The following is a 22801-nucleotide window of genomic DNA, read 5'->3' as shown; positions in this document are numbered from 1 at the left end:
GTTCGTTCCTAATTAAACCTGACAAAGGTCTCTGTGGCTTCCAATAAAAATATTTTAAAAGCTTTTCTTGATGAATAAACGTGTGTGTGTTTTTCTGATGAGGTAAAACCTCCAACCCTCAAGATTTTTTGTTTTCTACACTTTCACCTACAGACACTCTGCTTTTAAAAAAAAGAAGCTCAACAAGGACAGAAGCTGAGCAGCATGTGTTTGGTTTGCAGATGCGTCCCAATAAAATAATAAAGTAGGATTTAATTTATATTTGAATGTTGCTGGTATGAATAAGAGAAAGGCGACAGTGAGCGTGAGAACAACTGTTTCTAGCTGCAGCTGCTTAAGAAACAGTGCAATAAAAATAATTCAGATTAATAACTGTCATAATGTGATGTGAGAGGTACGAGTGAGAGAAAGGATGAAAGGGAGGTTAAAGAAACAGAGAAAAAATGGATAAAGAAACAGTGAGAGATAGAGATAAAGACTGAGATGGAGAGGGGAGGCTGAGGGGGAGGCTGAGGCTGAGGGGGAGGCTGAGGGGGAGGCTGAGGGGGAGGACAGTCAACAGAAGCTAAATCAACACGCTGATGGACTGAAGCAGACAGGGAGAGCTGCACGCTGCAAAAAATAAGGAGCTCATGAAGTGATTTTACCCTAAATCAAGATCAGACACACTTCAAACAATAAATTCCACGTCATTCGTGTTAGTCTGTGTTTTTCTGCCACATCCACAAATAAGAAGGTCAGAATACGTCGGTGCTTGTGGTCGGCAGGTTTCATGTTTAAATCAGGAATCAAAATCTATTCCCCTTTAGATCAGGAGGGTTGACGGCACATCTGAGCTCAGCTGTTCATCCCACAGCTCTACATACGAGACAGAACGTCTCGGGCAGTTTGTCACTTCCTGGCAGAAGACCAAGCCGTTATGTGCTATACTGATAAAATAATGCAATTGTAAATCAGTAATAAGCCTGGCCGTGGACGGACTGTGGGCAGCCGGGTCTCAGGAGGGAAACAATGCAATTACTGTCGGCCCACACAGGTGGTTCAGGGGAAATTAAATGCTTATTGCTTGTTAGAAGCAGGGAAATGAGACAAAAATGAAACTCTCTCTTGTAATAGAAGGTGTGTTGGTGTTGCTTAATGAACCGGGCCACTGAAAACTTACTGGAAGCTGGAGATTTTTTTCTGATGATTGGCAGTTGGAGAAAATTACAATACAACAGTAACACTGACAGACATTTCATTAGCCCGTGACAAAATGAATGACTGTATGTGACGCCCTGTGGCGGCGAAAAAACATTAGGTGGTGGCTAAGACGTCAGCGTCCTTCACCTGCTCAAAATGACAAACTTCTCATCATCATTTCATCCTTACTATCAGAGAAACACACTCATCCCATCACGAGTTCAGTCGGTCAAAATGCTGAGTGAGAGAGTGAGAGAGTGAAAAGCAGCCGGCAGTTTGTCAGACCGAAGCGTGTTTGTGTGTTAATCAGGCGGTTGGCTCTGAAGAGGCTGTGACGTCAGCGATGAAGGGAATTCAAAAAATACAGTTGTAGGTCAAAGTTGTTTTCAAGGTGAAAGTGTGTGTGTGTGCGCACACGTGTGTGTGTGTGTGTGGGCGCCGCCAAACAACACAAGGAGGCATTTAATTGTGAAACAAGGACAGCTTTTCTTCATTCTCTGAGCCTCCACCTCTGGTTTTTTGCACGCCGCCCACGTCCACCCTCCCGAGAAGCAATTAACAGAATCAAATGCCCTTGACCGCGGCTTCCTGCTGGGGTGCGCAGAGGCTCGATTAGAAAGCCCACAACACGCCACCGCAGGGCAAACTGACCACAGCCGTGTTTGGGAACAACGTTACCCAAAGAAGAAGGGAAAAAAAAAAACAACAAACACAATAAAACATGGTCCTTCCTCCAGACCGGTTATTCCCTCTGAGGCCGACGTCTAAGTGTGTGTCTGTGGCGAGTGCTGAGTCACGCTATTTAAACTGACAAACCCTGACTCTGCTGATGGACATTTTGTTTGACAGGATGCTGTTGGACTGCAGTGATGCTGAGCTGCTCGGAGGAGGGAGGTCAGCTTCTGAATGGGCAGGAAACTACGGTAACATCATCAGGACTCAAGTCAACCTGTTTTAGCCTCTTTTAGCTCCTGGTGATGGTTTTATTGCCCATTTCCCCTCTGGTTCAGTGTCAGTGTAGCAGGGAATGCAAGGATACTATAATATCAATTATTGAGCGTGTTAACAATCAATAAACAAAATATTGCCTTCATTTAAAATTCCCTTGTGCTTGTGTTGGTATCCAAACACTGCCCAGACCAATGGGTGAATTTAGCGCATTAAACAAAAGTCTCGTGGGAACAAACAGCAGCGTAGCTTTAAATCACCTGTTTATAGTTTTTACCCTCAAATGACTTAATTCAGTCCCTCAGAATAAAATCTACAGTTACAGACTTAATCTGCTGAGCCACAAAGAGTTCAGCACGGAGTTCACACTAAATAAATAAATATTCTCAGCAGTCTGGCTGAGGCTCTGGGTGCATAGCTGTGACTATAACTGAGACTCTTTACACAGATATTACAGTTATACAGGAATGGACTCACGACGGCAGAGGCAGAGACAGCAGACTGAAGGAAACTGGGTTCACCAGAAAAAGCTCATTTCACCACCACGTGTTTTCGGTCTGACTCCGCTCGCTGTGATTGCACGGCGATGTGTGTGACTGCAGATGTATGAACCAGGCGACGTGACAATGTGATGTGTGCTGCATGATTACAGATGACAATCATGATGATTACCGAGCAGTTTGGACTCTTTACTCCGATGATTGGGAGGCGATGCATTGCTTCAACAGGCTTCCCACTCATTTCACTCCAGGCCTTTTTCAGTGATGTGGAGCTGGGACGACACGTCGGATCACACAGCACACTGATAAACGTCTCTCCCTGCTCATCAGAGCTTCGTCCCTGGCACCTGGAGGCGCTTGATTCCCTTCATGAGATCATTTTAGCCTGATGCTGATCCATGTGACTTTATACTGAGGCCTCATCGGAAAAATGGCAGCATTGGTTTGTTTAAATACCAAAAAATCCCTCTGTCCATGCCAACAAGGACCACTGGTGCTTCAGTGAAACTAGTACAAAGTTCATACAAAATTTAAAAAAAAAAAAAAAAGTAATCCTCACTATTCTAGCTGTGGCCAGATTTTTCAAGCTGAAGCCAGATCTGAATATTTAACAGCGTGTCCTTCCTGTTTAACCTCACACATCCTGCCTCTCCTCCTTCAAAGAACAGATCTCCAGCCTCAGATCTGGCTGAAGGTTCTGCTCATTAAGTTGAGGGGAGACCATTAGAAACGACTGGAATGTTCCCATTAAGGCAGAGCCGTTCCCTGAGGTGATGAGCCGATGCATGCAGCATAATTATATATGGATTATGTGCAAGCCATAAATTTAAATCATTTAAATCACAGCAGATCTGACGTGGTGACCGGACTGTTCGGAGGGATCGAACAGAAACGCAGGATTAAAACGTGACCAACACACATTCGGTTTCTTGGAACCATGAAGTTCGTCCTTCTCTACCTTCTCGAACCTTAACCACAGAGGTCAAAGGTCAGAAAATACTCTCTCCAGTGTTTTTGGAGGACAGCACCTGGCCCCCTGACCTGGAGCACAGGGTGCGTCTTGGTCAAGGACAAAAGCAGAGGCAGAGGACATGTTTGTTAAAGCCTTGCTGGGCTTATATATGGAAGACAAAGTGATCTGAACTCATTCAGTTCAAACAAAGGGAAGCTCGCAGGCACCACTGGCACAATCTGAAAAGCTAAACCTCTGTTTCATGTGCTAATAACGTTCACGGCTGGTGAAGGTTGTTCTCAAGGTGACTTCTTCCATGCAGCGTTCATCAAAGAGATCTGTGACGCAAATAATCGGTTCAAAATTAGCTTTTTGTGAAACAATTATATTTTAAAAGTACTCTGTGGATGATGTGGCCACCGGTGGTGGAGCAGGTCCCTGTTTCCTTTGTTTCTCCTGCTCAGCTAGCACACACCCACAAGCATGTGCCTGAGGACACAGGTGCACATGTTGACTGCAGAGGTCAGCATGTCTGTTAGATGAGGAGCTACATGACCTCCCTGAGTTTGAAGTGAACCCTCAGTTACTGACGGTGCAGTGCTGAGAAAAGTGCAGGACTCACAACTGCTAACCGGCAAACACAGATGCAAACAGAGCAGGTTTCAAAATGTCAAACACAAAAACCGCTTTACAACACAACGAGTTTTCAGTGTCGTATAAACCAGACACAGAGTGACTGACTGTTTTCTGTTCAGGAAGGACAACAACACTTTGGGGTTTTTGGAAGAGCAAAGCTGAGTCACCTGTGGGCGTCGTCACCCAGACAGAGACACCGACGCCGGCTGAGGTCGGATCACATCCTAACCCCTTAACTCCTCCACATGTGATGAAAAGGAGTCGTCGGTACTTGTGAGGGTTTAGGTGGAGAAAAAGCAAAGAGGAGAACAAAAAAAAACACAAGAAGGGATAAAAAAAAAAAAAGGAGGAAAAAAAACGGGGTCCAAAAATAGATTTTTGTTCACATGGAAACCATCCGAATGAGACAGAGAGGAAGGAGGAAACCACAGTGAGAGCGAGGAAGAAAGGAGAGACGATTAAAACATTTAAGGGAGAATAAATGAGATAAGGAGAATAAGTGGAGAGTGGCGATGGTAAAAGAGGAAGAGAAGAGGATGAGGAGACAAATGTGAAGAGGAAAAGTGAGAGGAGAGGGAAGGAAGGAGATGAGAAAGAAAGAGGAAATGAAAAAACAAAGCGGAGAAGAGGGAAATGGCAAACAAAGGAGATGAGATGATAAGATTACAGGATGAGAGGAGGAAACATCAGTAAGGGATTTTCTATCTTTTTAATATTTTTAACTGTTTGCTCTTTTATTTGTTTGACTAATTTTATGTTGTTGTGTCTCCAGCTTTTTAAGTTGCCATCTTGCCAGCTTCCTGATGAAATAAAAATAAAATAACAATAATAAAAAAGATGTATTGCTAAGTATAAGGGTGTAAATTCCAAATTGTCTGTCAGCAGTGCAGGAGGGGATGAGGAGACGCAGAAGACTCCTCAGTGTGACACATCACCAGGATTTCCTCCTTCAGCTGGCCTACGAGCCTGGATCTGAGGATTGAGTGAATATAATGAGGTCTGAGGTGTGTGGAGGCGTGAGGAGTGCGAGCACGGTAATTCCCGGGCTCAGGTTCAGGCGAGCGTTTATATTCCTTCAGCCGGCGCGCCGATTCATGGCGACTTACAACAGATCCAACAGCAGGATTTAGTTTAGATCCTGACTCTTCTCATGCTGCAGACAGCACATGTTAAAGAGGACAAAGGTCAAAGAGAGAAAGCAGAAAACACAGGCTGGATGTTTCAGTGGGTTCTGTCACCAACGCTGTGCTTTGACTCTGGAGCCAGATGTGTTTCCACTTAGCAGATTTAAAGTTTAATTCAACAAGAAAACCTGAAATTTGGACTCTCTTCACTTTGTGTGTATGGAAATATAAACCATGATGATACTACAGCTACCGCTTCACATTTCAGAAGAAGAAGAAGCAGAAGCAGTTTCTGGACATATTAACCGAGAAATAATTCAAATAAAAGAAGATAAAATAAAAATCTGTCAGAAACGCATCAGAGGAGCCACTGGTGCCTCTGTGTTACAGTGCACGCAGACAAACTATGGTTATGATGCAAATATGAGCTGAACATCTTTCTGATATCAAAAACATTTAACTGGTGTCATGATGCGTTTGTGCTCACTCGAATTCAGCCTGAACACCTCCGGGACTCTGGTGTCTGAGTCGCTTCGATTCCTAAACTTCCACGTTTACACAAAGTGGCAGCGAGGAGGAGGAGACACGGAGCTGAGACACGGAGCTGAGACAGCAGACTGCGAGCAATAAATCTTCCACTGTCCCCAGAACTCTGCTCGGATGTGATAAGAAAAATGTTTGTGAAGAAATAAAAGCTAATCAGACGAAACTCGAGGACAGTACAGTCTCATACACACCTGCCCTGCTACCAGCTGAGACAGCAGGCGGGGTGTTGTTTTCACCGTGTGAGTCTGTGTGAGTCTGTGTGTGTGTGTGTCCTTATGGCAAAATGTGGTTCTGGAGACCACCTACTGTAACACAACTTTGGCTGGTGTGTGTGTGTAGTGTGTGTCCATCTGTCTGATTTGTTTACTGCGAATGTGTGACAAACGATGCAAGATGCAGTCATGAAAACTTTCCAGGTGTGTAGCTCAAAGGTGGGCGTGGTCCGAGCAACGGCGCCGGAAGCACGGGGGCTGGACGCAGGGACGGCGCCATGTCTGCACCATTTTTATGGCCCTCGCTTCACCCCACAGACCGTCATGCTGAATAAACCCAAACTCACTTCTCTCATGTCGCGTGTTCCACTGAACCAAACGCAGTCACATCACATCAGCAACTCACTGGCATTTTGTCTCCATTTTCTATTCACTGTATATGATCTGATTTTTTTAATCAGGAGACACAACGATGTCACGTGACACAGTGAAACCACATCCACTCATTTCAAAAACAAAAACCAAAGAGGAAACAGCCTGAACACGGCGACAGCTCAGCTCTGATCCAGACCCGACTTACCGGGATGTTTCACGCTGTGTGTTTGCGTGTGCAGTGGATTCTGAAGCGTGTACTGACAACGGGAGGTTTAAAGGACTCAGTGACACTGATTCTGAAACTGGATGTGGAGGCTTAAATTCATCCTGAGGAGCAGAGAGTAGAACGACACCAGAGGGATCTGAGATGTATTAGTGTACAGAGGAGGAGAGTCCCCGTGGATCAGCCTCCCCACACACACACACACACACACGCACACACACACACACAAGAAGAAAGAAAGGAATGAGGTGTGAAAAGTGTAAAGGGAGGGAAGGAATTATGGGACGAAAAAGGAGAGAGGACGACAGGGAGCCACATCTGTTGGAAAATCCTGCTTCTCTACCTCAGACTTGTTTCCCACAGGCCTGGGACTACAGTGCTGCTTTATCAGCACCAAAAGTTAAGGATTCCTCATTTGAAGACCCTGTTTGATTATGAACTCTTTCATTAAACAGGTGAATTCTGGGATATCAGAGCCACTGCGTGTTGCCCTGGTAACAGTAACCTTCACTCTCCGAGGCAGTAGTTTACTTTTCTGATTGCCTCCAGAGAAAAGCAGCAGCTCTGCATGTGTAATTGACTGAACGGGAAACACTGTGTGCTGAGGTTTAGTCCATTAATAAGCTCTCTGCCTCCAGACTCAGAACATCAGCTCAGAGCATTCCTTCACTCCGTTTCCAGGACTGTTGCAGAGAATTAGTCAAAGTAAAAACCAATTACACAGAGAAAAAAAAACACAGACTGCCTGAACACCCACAGATCATTCATGTAGTGTGTGTGTGCGTGCGTGTGTGTGTGCGTGCGTGTGCAGTACCTGTCCAGGTCCTCGCTGTCCTGCATGTTGAAGAGCATGGATGGGATCAGCTTGTCCATGTGCTGAGGCTCCCAGATGATGGCCTGCAGCTCGTCGTTCACCGTCTTCCTCACCACGCCCTGCAGACCTTTGATCCCCGCCACGCGGATCCTGCCACGGACACACACACCGTTAGATTTTCAGGAGCGAAGCTCCAAAACATCCTCTCTCCAAAACAAACTCTAAAACGGGTTTGGGATGGAAGTGCCAGAAGAGTAACACACACAATATCCCAAATGGTTTTGTGATTTATGGATTTTGCTGTAAACAGTGAAGGTCTGAAGATTTCATTATAAAAGTTGCTTCTGTCTCTTTTTGTTTTTTTTTGTGTAGCACTCTGGTTCTTATATGAATTTCTGTTGCTTTGTTAGCTCATGCAGCTTGGGTGCAGCTGTATGCACAACATCATGATAAAAACTTCACTCATTCATTCATTCATTCATACATAAAACGAGCAGAAAACACCAGGGAGACCAACTGGAAAACCTGCAGCAGTGGTTGTGTGTTCGAACAGGTGTGTGCTCACCTAAGTGCATCTGTCTTCTCAAGCATGACAGGGACACTGCTGATTTGTTCAAATGCTGTGTGTGTAATGTGTTACTGTCAGGAGTCGGGTTGTTTGGACGGATGTGTGTCCAAAGTGCCACCGGAGCCTGGGATTTGTGTCCTGCCTCCTGCTCCTGCATCCACGATGACCACGATCTCTCTCCGACTAACCGGGAAGTTTTGACGGAGCCCGGAGAGTCTGACTTCACCGTTTCCTGTTTCTGTCTTTCCTCTGTGTTTCCGACACAGACGATGTATAAGCAATAAAATGAAAAACAGGGCGGGTGGCCTCCCCTTTGGCCTAATCCAATAACCGCCAGAGAAATGCTATTTGGGAATTCGCCTCCACCTACGGCGAGATGGCAGCGAGACGAATAATGAAATACAGGAGGAAAAAAAAAGCAAAGTGAGAAGCCATACTGTTTACAGCGCGGCGGCAGCGAGGTATCAAGCCAACTCGAAAATAATCCCAGCGTCCCATGGCTCTCACCATACCACCCACCAGCACACACACACACACACACACACACACACACACACACACACACACACACACACACACATAAACAACTGAAATAATAATTCATTTCTATGCACAAATATGCTCAAAGACCTAAACACTCACGGGTCTCAGCTGCTGCAGTGACATTTTTACACATAACGTGCAGTGATGCCAGAGGATGGAAGCTATTCTCAGAGTGAACGGGAGAGAGACGTCTTCAGGTATCGTTTTAATACACTGCTGATCAGCTCTGGAGTCAGAGGGCGGGCGGCTCAGAGGGAGCAGGCGTCGTGTGAAGCGCTGTGCGGTGTCACGGCCTCGCCTGAGACTCACCGCGACCACCGAGCTATTTTTACCTCCTTAACAAGCCGGCTGGCAGGAGGAGACAGTTTCTGTGTCTTCAAAACAAAGACAAATTATGTTTGCCAGACACCTGGCTCTCCAAGCAGACTGGTTTTCTCTTTTCAGAAATAAAACTGCTGATCCTAAACGGCTTCACTTGCATGGTGAACGATGAAGATGCTATTTTGTATAAAAGAGCCTATTTCGCATTATGTTGATTTTCTTTTTTCTTGTCCGTGTCCTTTATTTATTTAGTTTTAAGAGTTTTTCAAAATCCATCTGCTACTATCACCAGTTCATGTGGTCCCTCACATACTGAGCCCTGAGGGATCCCACATGAGATGCCAGCAGGGACAGATAATAAATTGGCTGAAGAAAGTACGACACTGGTTGAACGATTAACGACGGAGCTTACAGTAACAGATTATCACGTCCACTTAGGTAAAACTAATGCAGTGTAATCCAACAGGCCTACGATAAATCCTCCTTTCATGAAGGTTATAATAATGTGTTTTTGTCAGAGAGGTGTTGATTCATCTTCATGGCCGTGCAGTGCAGTGGTGTTTATGGCAAACTGTGAGTGAGCTGCTGCTGCTTCTGTCCGTTCAGAGCATGTTTTCTGAATAATGTTTTTATTTACATCCCTGCTGCCGGGCTCTACAGACGTCTTTTATTTAAAACTCTCTGAGGACATGCGAGCTTTCCCGGAGCGGTTTTCCACTGTTATCTTCCCCAACTTCAAATCATGTGGATTGGCTTTCTTATGGATTCCACCCTCGTCCACTGCAGTAAACTACTACCCATTACTGGAAAGTTGAAGATCGGTGCTGGTTTTATATGCATTCATTACCAAAACCAGCTGACATGTTACTACACGTTATACCCTGAGCTAGCTAAAAGACTCAGGATGAACGTGTTCACATTCTGTAACGTCACACATGTTTCTGGTATCAGACTAAACAGCTGGTTTACAGCCCTGATCTCAAGTTATTACCCTTTTGATTACAGTGTTATTTATACTAAAAGGGATAATGCCAAAGCCATGAAAATAATAGAATAATACATTTCCATTTCACTTTTGGTCTCAGTGCTGTGAGTAAAGGTAGTGTTAACAGGGTGAACCTCTAACACGAGGAGAGGGAGACGTCACAGGTAGGTAAACCCAAGTTTTCCCATCATTTAAACCCAGCTATTCTCCAACAATTCATTTGATTATTGTGTCATGAGGTGGTGTTAGTGAGCCACATGGTCACAGTGCTCCACCTTTTCTAAAAGGTGGAGCGGTGGAAGCAGACGAGAAAACGTCTTCAACGGTGGACAGCCACACTATCAGTTTATGTAAGTGACGTGTGTGCAGGTTTTCATTTTACCCAAACGACGCGCCTCTAAACGAAGCAGCTGGTTCCTCCGACTCAATTTCACCACATGAAGAGAACTAATCAGAGAAACTATCAGTGATCAATCAGCTGTTTTCACACGGCTGTGAAAAACCCGAACAACCAGGAGCTTAAGAATGAAATGAAACAATCTGTCATTTTGTCACAGACACTTTTACATCAAAGGAACAGTCTGCACATATGGTTATTACACCTGAATGATGCGTCCTGTCCCCGAGTATAATCAGCAATCGATGTGCCATCCTGTTTTGAACTGTGCAGAGTTTTAAAACGCTGGAATTCAGAGGCAGGATACAACACCTGATCACAGACATGCACACACACACACACACACCCAGCTCCCACAAAGAGTGTCAGCCTAAACACTGATCGCAGTTTCTTACCTGGTTCTGGTTTCAGGATCTTCGTGAGTCGAGTGGCACATGGCGCTGAACTGAGACACAAAGAAGTCGTAGCGGCGATGGTAGGACGGCGTGTCCTCCTCAATGTTGGCAAACTTCACAAACTAGGGAGAGGACAGAAAGGAGGAGGAGCAAACATTCATTAACGTTCATTTGTGTCAGGGTCTTAGAGCAGAGGTGAGAACCTCTGTCCACGGTTTGGATCCTTAACCCCACAAACAGCAGCCTCACTACACCCAGTTTAAACTGTTCTTCATACATCTGTCCAAAGTTTTCCACTTTCTTCACAGGGCCTGGAAAATGCTGCAGTCTTGTGTCTATAACTCATTAAAAGGCAGCGGCTGGATAACGTTGTCACCTTCTAATCATTTTTACTTACTGATGATTTTAAGTATGAGACAAATCATTCAGCTGGACAGCTCTGACAGAGAAATGAGTCCGACCCTCACACTGGCAAACACTCGGTGCTTCAGTGTTGGTTTCAGAAACGAAAAACTGTCCCTCCGTCCACACCGATGTTCTCTACTACATCAAATCACTCTCCACCTCTGAACGATGGAGAGACAAAAACAGACACACACTTTACTCAAGGTCTGCAGCAGCACCAGTAATACAGGAACACGCAGAACATTCCAGTGGCTTGGAGTCAAAATACTGTCACATGCTTGTTTGGCCCTGAAGTGGAAGGGATGGTGATAATGATAATAACATCAGAGAGCTACCGCCTTTTATTCAACCTGTATTTTCCTCCCTCCAAACAGGCGCAGAGTGTCCTCTGGAGAGGCCTCCTCTCTCTCTCGCAGTCATCTGCGATTGAGTAGCATTTCTCGCTACCCTATCATTGTCCACTGCAGCAAATTGCCTCTGTACAGTTTGGCATCGGTGACAAAAACCCTGCCACTCTACCTGATAATTTCCTCTCATTTCGTACCTAGCCTCTCGTGGGGGTAATGGCTCAGATGGAGGGAGACACGCTGCAGCACAGGAGAGTGGTTTCCCCTCAGCATCACAGATGTATGACTGTGTTACTGCAGAAGAGATGGGAATCCAGGTGTGAGACATAAGCGGGGGGGGGACTAATTACTGGCTCGTGTTTATGAGGTGCTGAGGGGAAACTCTGGTCAGTGGGCATTGGCCTCCAGATTGATTTAGTCTGGTTTTATTTGGTCATAAAACAGGTAGGATCCACCTTTAATCAACTGTAAATCACAGTGTCCTTCCACCTGCTGCCGTCGTGCTGCGTTCTGTGACATCATCAAGGTGACAAATCAAATACGCGCAGGTGTGTATCGCAGGTAGATGATTACTTTTTAACATAAGTGGCTTGCGTGCACTGTCTCTGTGCAGTGTTTGAGGTGTTATATTACTCAAACTGGACTTCACATTTCATCATCTTACAAGCAACATGCACCCACCAACGCAGCTCCTGGCACTGCTGTAACACACGGCTGTTTTTCATTTTCAGCGCTAACTGTTAACTGATGCCAGCCTGTGTCCCGAGGAATGAATGTTAGCTACACTGTTGGTGCCTTTTTACATTTTAACCAGAGAATATTCACGTGCTGTATGTCTGATTTTAATGAGGGAAAATCAGCATTTTCACGTTGAAGACCCTGTAACCCAGGCACCCAGAGAAACACTGGACTGCATGATGGGCTGCATATATGAAGGTATAAAATGAAATCAATCAAATTAATTTGATTAAACAATAATATTTCCTGTTACTACGGAGGTGCAAGGATGTAAAAGTCACTTTGGACCAAACCAAAATGAATGGCATGCAACGCTGTGTAAAACAAGTGACCTTCTGACAGTTACAAGCTGTTTTATTCAGCAGTTGTTGTAAATTTGTTGTCTTAAACGTGTGTATCTCGATCATTTTCAGCATTTAAACTTGTTAAAAAGAGACTTAAGACAATTTGAACAATTTGGAATTTCCATTCCGCTTTAATTGAACGGAGGACCGAGGCCCCTTCACGTCGAGAGGATGAGTGCTTTAAGTGGAGAGGAGGGTAATTCTGGTCGGAGCCGAGGTTTCGTCATGTAAATTAGACTAATCAAAAGGCGACGGGCTTCACCGACGCCTCGCGGCTAAGCAGTTAAGATTTTCAACAATGAGAAAACGAGAGGGCGATACAAACACCAGCACAATCTGTTTTTCTTCCCTCAGGCAAATTCAAAGAGCTCAATTAAAAAAAAAAAGTGTCATTAAAAAGTCCTGTGAAACGGACTGGTTTTACTTATCTGTGGGCACTGATTACATAACAAGTAGTAAAGAGTAAAATCCATTTACGCAGTCATTGCCAGCGCGCCACTTCGGTTAAGTTGGTCATTTTCCATCACTTCTTACAGCAGAAGCAGAGTCTGCCTGGAAAAACACCTGCTTTTTCAACGACCATGTGTCCAATCAAGACAAAGTTTTATTTTAAATGATGCAACAATTAAAATCCGTCTTTTAAGAATCAAACATTCGTCCCCGGTGGGTTTGAAAGGCTGGCTGTAGACAGAGTCCAGTCCCACTGAGGACAGAGGGGGTCGGGTTCTGCATCAGGGCCGAGACTAATATGATATCAGACAAAAGCATGACTCTTTGGAACAAACAGAGTACAGACAGATAAAAAAAAAGAAGTGTGATGTGCTGCAGGAGTGGACATGTTGATATCTTTTCCTCACTGTGAAAACATGTCACCGTCAGAATCCACAGCAACTGACACAGAACCTGTTTGACAAGAAACTACAACCTGTTTACAGCCCACGTCTGAGGCCCTGCCTATACCTCCACCTGTCGCTGCTTCATTTCCTGGATCCCCATCATACGTGGGCGACAGTTTGTCAAGAGCAGAATCACACAGGAAGTTAACAGAGGTTTGGAGGCAACTATCAGAAATCCTGCCATCTGCAGTCTATCACAGCAAAGTGTTGATGTCTTCTGTAGCGGACAGAGACATAACAAGCTGCCGCCTCCTGAGTCCTGTCTCAGGTAAAGATGATGAAGACCTGCCCAGCCTGTCGATGGTTAGACCGGGAGTTTGTTTCGCCTCCGCCCTCGTTTGTGCTGAACGATCATCAAAAATCTCCCGTCTCGCTTTTAATCGTGCCATTTGTGTCACATTTACTGGCTTTTGACATTTAAAGAGTTTCTGATTTTTAGGTCTGAGCTTCACACAAACGGCCTCACACAGAGAAGCAAAGACAAAGACTTCACTGTGGACGAATGAAGCCTCCTCTGTTAGAAGAGGAGCCGACACTTCCCCTGGCCATCTGCGAACTGTTAGGTGTGAAAACACGAAGAAGGAGGACTACAGAGGCCACAGTGAAGGCAACAGAAGGAATGTAAGAGGAGAGATGCATCACTGCCACACTTCACTCAGATCAAAGAGCACTTTGATTGATAAAACCCAATCAGAAGCATCTGATTCTCTTATGGTTAAGTTGGACACGTTAAGGCTCCATTTTGTTTCTGATCCTTTAATCTCAGAAAAGACTCACTAACCAAAAACTTTTTACTCACCAGAAACTGTGAGTGGGTCTGATCAGGCAGTAGACTGCTGTCTGTCTCTGTCTCTGTCTGTCTGTGTCTGTCTGTCTCTGTCTGTCTGTCTGTCTGTCTGCCTGTCTGATCAGACAGTAGACTGGTCAGACAGACAGGTTGCTGGCTGTATGTCTGTCTGTCTGTCTGTCTGTCTGTCTGTCTGATCAGATAGTAGACTGGTCAGACAGACAGGTTGTTGGCTGTATGTCTGTATGTCTGTCTGTCTGTCTCTGTCTGTCTGTCTGTCTGTCTGTCTGTCTGTCTGTCTGATCAGACAGTAGACTGGTCAGACAGACAGGTTGCTGGCTGTATGTGCGGCACATCTGATTCCACAGGCTCTAGATACCCGACGCACAAACTCCCCTGTGTGTGTGTGACTCAGTGGCTTCATGTGTCTGAGTGTGGACTGATGAGTGTCTCCTCTGCTGAGACGGAGAGGAGGAAGAGGCTCTCCTAGCTGTCACAGTCAGTCTGCCAATTCCTTGTGATAAAGTTAACTGGCAGATAAATTTGGAAACAGCGAACGCCTGGCAGTGCAGACGGGAGACGAGACGAGAGACACAGTGTGGTGACACATTCGTACTGAAGTTAGACACGTCCTGGGCAGGGTGAAGACAGACTGTTCTGAGCTGACAGGGTACAGAGTTATATTAACGGTGATAAATGCTGCATGTTTCCGATGAACACACGATTCTTAGATTGATTAGAAAAACTTCATCTAATTTCTTTACATCATCAAGGTTTTGGTTTCCACAGATTTCAGTGACATTTAATGAAAAGTAAAATGACGCACAGAGGAAGAATCTGGAACCCACGGCGCCACCGGCCAGTCATAAAGCTCTTTACACTGATGCTGTGAACACCGTTTCTCCTGTTTCTCCTCAGTACAGTAATGAAATAGTTTCAGAGGCTCCAGACGTAAAAGTCCTGTTCTCATAGACCATGTGAGGCGACTCACAGCTGAAGCAGTTCAAGAAACACAGAACTTCGCTGGCTGAATCTTCAGAGCAAAAGATGAAGGCACAAGCCTGTGGACATTAAAACTTATGGCGAATTAAAATACCTGCTAACAGTGAGCTGAAGCTAACGACCACACATGAACCTTATAAACCATTTAAACCAGTTTAAAATCTGTTCACTTTCCCATTCTGGATCTATTGTAGTATTTAAAGCCATTAGCTGTTCAGAACTGACAGATGATACTAAGTTGGTCAGAACATGTTTGTGACATGATGGTTCAGTTATGCAGCAGACTCCTGTATTTTTATGTTGAGGATCATTGGGGAAGTCAGCACCTCCCAGTACGAAGCTATTTTTTATGGATTGAGACAAACTCTAAATGCCACGACCACGGCCGGCTGAGATAGGCTGACATTTATAATTGTTTGAAAACTGATTTTTTTTTTTTTTTCTGAGAGAAATAATGGATGAAACTTCAAAACCAAGGCCCAGCCTGTAATAAAATGGAATTATCTTTTCTAGCACTATGACCTCTGACTCTTGACCTCCTTCCTCTACCTGCCTGTAATGCTGGTGATGCAGGATATGAAGTTGAGCTCACTGTGAGCTGCTCTGCAGAGGAGCAGCCACACCCACCTAAACCTGTGATGTCTGTGGCTAATTAGTCGCTGCTGAAGCGGCCGGCCAGTTTCGGTTTCAGTCGTCCAGCTGTAATTTGTTGAGCTTGGTGTTGGTGTCGTTGTGAAGACATCGCAAACAAACTCATTAAACTGATAATTACCTGACAGAGCAAACGCGAGCGCTTTGTTTTCCTCGGCTACGGCGTAAAACCAAACCCCGACGTTACACGGAGCATCTTAGCTTTGTAGCCGGCGCCATGAGGAACGTTTAATTAACACGGCTCTCACCTAAAGGTGGTCTGTACCACTGTGGACTACACCCCCACCATCCAGCCTCCCAGCTCTGCTCCCTGTCTCTGCATCCGCTCTCCTCCTCTGTCAGAGTCTAAATACCACAAATAAATAATGCAAAAGCTTTCACATCTAAACCTTCAGCTCTGTTTCCTGCTCAGATGAGCTGCCGACAATGGAAAGGACAGCAGGCTCAGAACAGGAGGCACGAAGAAGGGAAGAAGAAAAAAAACTTTGGGTTCACCTTCACAACACCTGGAAGGAGAAGTGGGGCTGACATTTGCTGGTTAATGAAGCTAATAATGATTGAGTCCTTCACAGGATATGTTACAGGGCCATTTCCACTGCCAGTGTAAAAGTTAAATTAGCTATTCAACCAGCAACATCAACCTCTGGGCTGCAGCGGAGTGATGTGCTTTATGTTCTGTTTGGTGTGTGTGTGTGTGTGTGTGTGTGTGTGAGTCTAAACCTGAAATACAGAAAAACAAAGCAGATCTCAGGGTTTCGTGCAGCGTGTTACAGCAGGAAGACGTTAGTGAGGCTGCTGTTGACCCTGTCAGCTAATAACTGAGCTGATGTTCAGACAGCCTGTGTTTTCTGAAAAGAAGCAGCAGCTCCGTCACGATCAGTCGGGGATGTGAGAGGAGAACCAGTGTTATCAGTGTGACTACAGGTCTGTGAATTCTGGGAATGTGTGTGATGGGAATCCACGTATTACTCAGCATTTCTTTCAGTCAGGAAGAATGAAATACAGACTCAACACACACACAACGAGCAGCGCTGTTGGTCAAATGCAAGGTGGAGTTAGCTCCATAATCTAAGTTAGCTACCCACCCACAGCGCTCGGAAGGAGGCTTCTGAACAGACTGTCTTACCGAGTTGGTTCCCAGGACCTGCAGGTCCGGTTCCCTGGACTCCAGCAGCTTGGCGACCATGTGCAGGAAACTCTCCACGAAGGGTTTGATGCTCTGAGAGTGACAGGCCATCAGCAGCTGGTCCAGAGCCTCCATGGCTATCACCACGTACCTGAGAACAAGGAATGCTCCATCAGGGCATGTTACGCTCTGTCACACGAGGTCTTCACAGAAAAGCTCAGAGGGGTCAGAGGTCAGGCTCACAGTATTATGTTGGTATTTGTTAAAAAGGAAAAAGAGACATAAACTGCCTTTTACAGCCTCTTTGGCCAAGAAGGATTCAACCAGACAACAGCCAGGAGTCTTATTCTGTACTGAAGCCAACTCACAAAATTAGTGTTAATTAGCTGCAGTTGACTAAATTTGCCAGTGACTGATTTTCCGGCGGCTGCTCCTGGGGTGTTCATCCGTAAAACCTGCAGCGTCTCGCTACACGCTGCATTCAGATGCTGCTAACAAACCTGACAATTTCATTAGCACAAGTCGCGAGACGTGATGCCCCATGATGAGTAATGTTCACACGTCTCTGCACTCGGGAAAAATGATTTTACTCCCGGTTTATTCACCAGGATCGAGGCAGATTTTAAATCTCATCAGTCTGAAAGAAAAAAACTCCACCAATATTTCAGTGATGTGCCCTTACAGGAGCAGACCGACTTCTATCCGTTTGCTCCATCTGGCAGGCAGAAGCTTTGCCAAACCTAACGCAGCTTTGGGGTTTGGGTGACCTCACAAACGCGAGCATACGGACGTGTCACTTTGTTGGACGCACAGCGCTTACCAGGCGACGCCAAACGGTTTTGTCGCGACACATAAATGACGACAATGGAAGAGAGAGAGAGAGAGATGTTTGTTCTCTGACTGTCAGCTCCGGGGGAATAAAAATCACAGCCAATTAAACATCATTTCTCAGATTCTAAGCACTGTATTGATTTGGTGCTGTCGGTCTTCTTCTACAAACACCAGGGACATTTTTGTCTCACTCGTTTTAATTAATTTCCAGGAAGCACAAAACAGATTGGGGAAACGTTAATGGACAAAACCTTTAATATCACAGAACCCATTCTGATTAATAAAGTTTCTTTGAGAGCTTTATTCACTCTCAGGTTTAAAATGTCTTTTAACCTTTTGGAAACTTTAGACTGTTTCCTCTCATATTTACAGGTTTATAGATGAATATCAGAACCATGTTGACGGCTCAGTCTGAGCCTCAGCTCTGACAAAAAAAACTGATGCATAATATTAAAAAAAGGAATAAATATAATTTTTCTTTTGACTTCTTTCTGTTTGGAATGCACATATTCAGAGTACTGGTGCTACAGTTTTAAGTTGCAGTAATGTCTCCACACTGCACACCAGCATCACCGAGATCTGAGTAAAACCCGTCGTGTTTTCAGAAGTAACAACATCACGTAAGCGCGGGTCAAACGTCGCTCACCCGTAGCGATGTCGCACAACATCTCTGCTCAGCCTCTCAGCCAGGTACGCTCCGATCCTGTCCAGTTTCTCTGGAGCCGACACAGCGTAGAAGGTCAGCTTCTCCATGTCCGATTTACTGAGGCCATCCTGGAGATAAAAAGAAATAAATAAATAAATACATCGGGGTACTCAATATTTATTGGTTTAACAGTGAAAATGTTCTGGCCACGGCTGTCACGGGCGCCGAGGCATGATAAAGATGCACAGAACGATGTTTCAATCAGTTTCAACTTTAATGAATTTACCTTTAAAGTCTTCGAGTCAAAGTCAGATAATTCTCTTCACACATTCAGTGAAGTTCATTAAATTCTGACTCCTCTTCCAAACTCTCAGTCTGTGACAGCGACATTAAAACTAACAGGAACAGTAAATGACCTGTGAATGTGTTTGAGCCGCACAGGATTCGAAATCAATCCAAACATATGTCAAACTACAGCGAACCAAAAAAAAAGTTTCACTCTTTCTCATCATGAAAAGTCAATTTGAAATTTTTTTTTTTTTTGTAAACTTCTGGACTCAGTCTGAACTTCAGCATCATTCTGTGAATGATAACAGACAACAGATATAAACACACTGCCTCCAGGTCCCATACGTAGGGAGGGGGGAGTTCATTCCAGACCGGCTGTCCCCTGAGTGTCTTCAGCTCCTCGGGCTCTCAGCAAGTGATAATTAATTTGACAAGGTCTCGACCATTCGAGCATTTCGATTTCCCACTGCACCCGTCTGCTAACGCTAAAGCGCCTTGAGAAGACACTGGCAAAAAAAAAAAAAAAAAAGAAATAACAGTAATAATCTCTTGTGTATCAGACAAACCCCATTAAGTGTTTTAATTAACAGGGGTCAAGAAATCAAACGGGTGATAATAACATGCTGTGGCCCAGTTATCAAAGCGATGTCACATTTAATAACCACATTTATCAAAGTCTGAAGCTTCGTCCACTCATTTCTGTGTTGTGGTGGGAAGCTCTCTGGATTTCCTGATCACATTCCTGCTCCAGAGGGTGAACCTTCTAGATTTCAGGTATAACTCTCCGATGCCGGCTGCGATCAGCTGCACCTGTGTCCTCACCACCTGGTGCAGTTACTATTTCTGTCTGTGATCCGTTATTTCTTCATCTTCAGCTTTCTGTCAGATCTTAGGTCTAATCAAACACTTCATTCATCCTTTGATTTAAAGCTGTGTTACAGGTCAGTGTGGTCTGCGTTCAGACATGATTACACTCACTTGGTGGTTGATAGGGTGCATTTAAAACTCACTGATGATTTCGGCCTCATGTAAATCATTTCAAAATGTTCCACTTGGCTGACGCCTAATTTGAAAGATGCTATTATCTCGTACAAATTCTCCACATCGGGGCTTTAATGTCCCCGCGTCTTACTGAAATGTCTTTCATTTGGCTGAGGACGTGCAAGACTTGCAGTTACTTACTTTGGGGTCCTCAGGGAAGATGTTGTCCACCAGGCGTTTGTACCTCGGCCTCAGCGGCCCACAGCAGCCACAGACTCCTGCAACCAACAACACAGACGTGACCGTTAGCAAAGGTTAGCCCTCTGACGCTCTGTAATTAGCGGTTGTAATCAGGTCTGACAATCCTCCAACAGATTAACGATGCAAGAAGCCGAGAGACAGGAAAACTGTCCTCTCAGCTCTTCAGGTGCTGGCCGCAGTACTTCTTGGCAGCAGCTCACAACTGCAGTTACTGTTGAGTCTGAGCAACTCATGCAACTTTCCAATCAGAAAATAATATCATGGAGCTGTCACGACGTGAACATAACGTACGGTTACAACCACTAAAACTCCAACTCCCCCATGTGTGGACAGATTTGTTGAATGTTCCCTCCTGAGCAGTGACCGTGACCGTCAGAGCAGTGTCTTCAGCAAAATGTCAGTGTTTCTGCATCTGAAGAAGCAGCAGAGCACAACGGAAAGGTCACAGCAGCGTCCAGCTCCTCTGACACACGATCAATGAGGAAAAGCCATTTAGCATCAGAGACCAAACTTCATCCAGTGCAACACAAACATTTCAAAACAAACATACACAAGCACAAGCTGTGCCACGGTGTTTACACAGCTGTAAAATATATTAGGAGTCAGGAAAGAAAAATCATGTGACAGTGAAGAAGGAAACGGCTCACAGCGCTGCTTTACAGCACTGCTTCACTGCTTTACAGCACTGCTTTACTGCTTTACAGCACTGCTTCACTGCTTTACAGCTTTACAGCACTGCTTCACTGCTCTACTGCTTTACAGCACCGCTCTACTGCTTCACTGCTTCACTGCTTTACAGCTTCACTGCTTTACAGCTTCACTGCTTTACAGCACTGCTCTACTGCTTTACAGCACCGCTCTACTGCTTCACTGCTTCACTGCTTTACAGCTTCACTGCCTTACAGCTTTACTGCTTTACAGCACTGCTCTACTGCTTCACTGCTTCACTGCTTTACTGCTTCACAGGCCTCCAAACAGAGATTAGCCAGGAGAGTTTTTTGGTCACTATCGTGAACCTGAGCAGCGATTTCCAGTGTTATTTTAAAATAAACTGCTGTAATTTTCAAATCAGGTGTAAAACAGTGAATATGTGAAGAAGCTTCCAAGATTACATTAATAATGAATGAACATTTATTTGGGCTAAATGCAGCACTGATGTAATGTAAATTCATTCATCAGCATTACCTGCAAGAGTCACCTTTAACTGCACAGACTGGGAAAATGAACTAAAGAGAGGCGGGGGACTTCATTTCCCAGGAGCCACTGCTCAGACTGTTTACAGAGCTCCCAGTGCACCCTTCACCTGGCGCAGAGACCTCTCAGGCGAAGTCGGGTCACCTTAACACTCCCAGAGTTCATTTCTCGGCTGACGCGCAGCAGAGTTTGACGGCAGCCCCCCAGGAGTCTGGAGATTAATCAACTTCACAAAGGCTTGTATCAACGGCTTGTCGCCAAGGCAACCCTTCCAGAGCCGTGGCTTTAAAGCGTTCATTATGGATTCTGCAATTACCTGCCACATCAGGGCAGAGAGCGGCGGGGGAGCTGCAGGGTGAGTATTAGTGTGACCAGCCAGGTTTAATGGAATTCAGCTCTGAAAGAGAAGATCTGACGACCGGTTTCACACGCAGACAATAAGTGTCAACCAAAGTCCTCACAGGCAAGTCTCGCCACTCGGACGCCATCTTGACGATGTCCCCAATGATGTTATTTCAGGCCCCATCTGAATGAATGGGAATCAAGCCATAACTGCACTTTCAGTGGTCACATAAAAACTGCATGTACACAATCACCCACGTGTGAAGTTTCACGCAGGCTTCTTTTGCTGTGACTGATCTCTGTTGTTGTTTTTGATTGTTGTTGCTTTGACTAATCCAATCATCAACCCTCCATAGTTCATTCATTCACTACACCAGGCCAAGGTCCCCATCGTTTTCTCCGCCTACAGCTACACTTGTGACGTAAATGACGACATGCTCTTTTACATGAATGGAGACTAACATTTCACATATTCACGCTACGATTTCACAGTTCAAATCGTGAAAATCACCTGTAAACAAGGAGTCAGCACCAATACTTCCTGATACCGTTTCACCACAGAGCTGGTCTCAGTACAGATCACTGCTTACTCCACTGTTTCACATCAGTCTGCAAAATGAAAGCACGCTGAAGAAAAACCACGTGATCGCTGCTCTCACAGCTGACCAAGTCAAATCAGCTCGAATCACATGGTGCAGCTCTGCAAACCTCTGCCTGAACAAAGCAGCAAGCGATCAGCAGATGACGTCACGCTCTAATATCCTTCACCATCCTCCTCCTGGATGAAACATCGCTAAAAGCTGCTCCCGGGAAAATACAGACATCTTCAGCACACACCAACACACAGATGCACAGTGTGCAGAAAGTGTCACCCTCCTACAGTTACTTTGTTTTACGGAGGGAGGCAGTGGATTGCGCGAGTGTTCATCGGCAAGAACTTCACCAAATGACAGTGAAGCTACAGACGCCCGACCTGCGTGTTTCCAACTCTCACCCTACACACCTGAGAAGGTGATGATGCATGAATGTAAAGACACACACACACACACACACAGACACACACCCCAGGCTCCTGCAGACTCACAGCATGTGTAGACATGTAGACGCTGAAGATGAAGAGAAAACACCTGGGAGGCCGCGGCTCCTCCTGCGCGGGGCGTTCAGGGACAGCAGATGGATCGGCCCGAGGACAGAGCTGCAGAGACGGAGGTGATAAGACGGCTTTCTGTTTCCATCCTCAT

The 22801-nt window shown here is 45.2% G+C and overlaps 1 protein-coding gene across 2 annotated transcripts in view; it reads right to left on the bottom strand.

Moving 5' to 3' along the window:
- Nucleotides 1–22801, bottom strand: part of efr3a (EFR3 homolog A (S. cerevisiae)) — a 75935-nt gene that overhangs the window by 26807 nt on the left and 26327 nt on the right. For both annotated transcript variants that reach the window (XR_005895250.1, XM_041054685.1), the window contains exons 3-7: nt 19965–20041; nt 18495–18622; nt 17018–17168; nt 10722–10843; nt 7513–7662 (exon numbers count right to left, since the gene is read on the bottom strand). Coding sequence is in view for 1 of the 2 variants with exons in the window: in XM_041054685.1 (XP_040910619.1) it covers nt 7513–7662; nt 10722–10843; nt 17018–17168; nt 18495–18622; nt 19965–20041 (628 nt within the window). In the remaining variant the exon portion in view is untranslated. The remainder of the gene's footprint in view (nt 1–7512; nt 7663–10721; nt 10844–17017; nt 17169–18494; nt 18623–19964; nt 20042–22801) is intronic.

The sequence above is a fragment of the Toxotes jaculatrix genome, chromosome 14 (genome assembly GCF_017976425.1).
Source record: "Toxotes jaculatrix isolate fToxJac2 chromosome 14, fToxJac2.pri, whole genome shotgun sequence".
NCBI classification, from domain to species: Eukaryota; Metazoa; Chordata; class Actinopteri; family Toxotidae; genus Toxotes; species Toxotes jaculatrix.
This window is presented reverse-complemented; position numbering and strand designations above follow the sequence as displayed.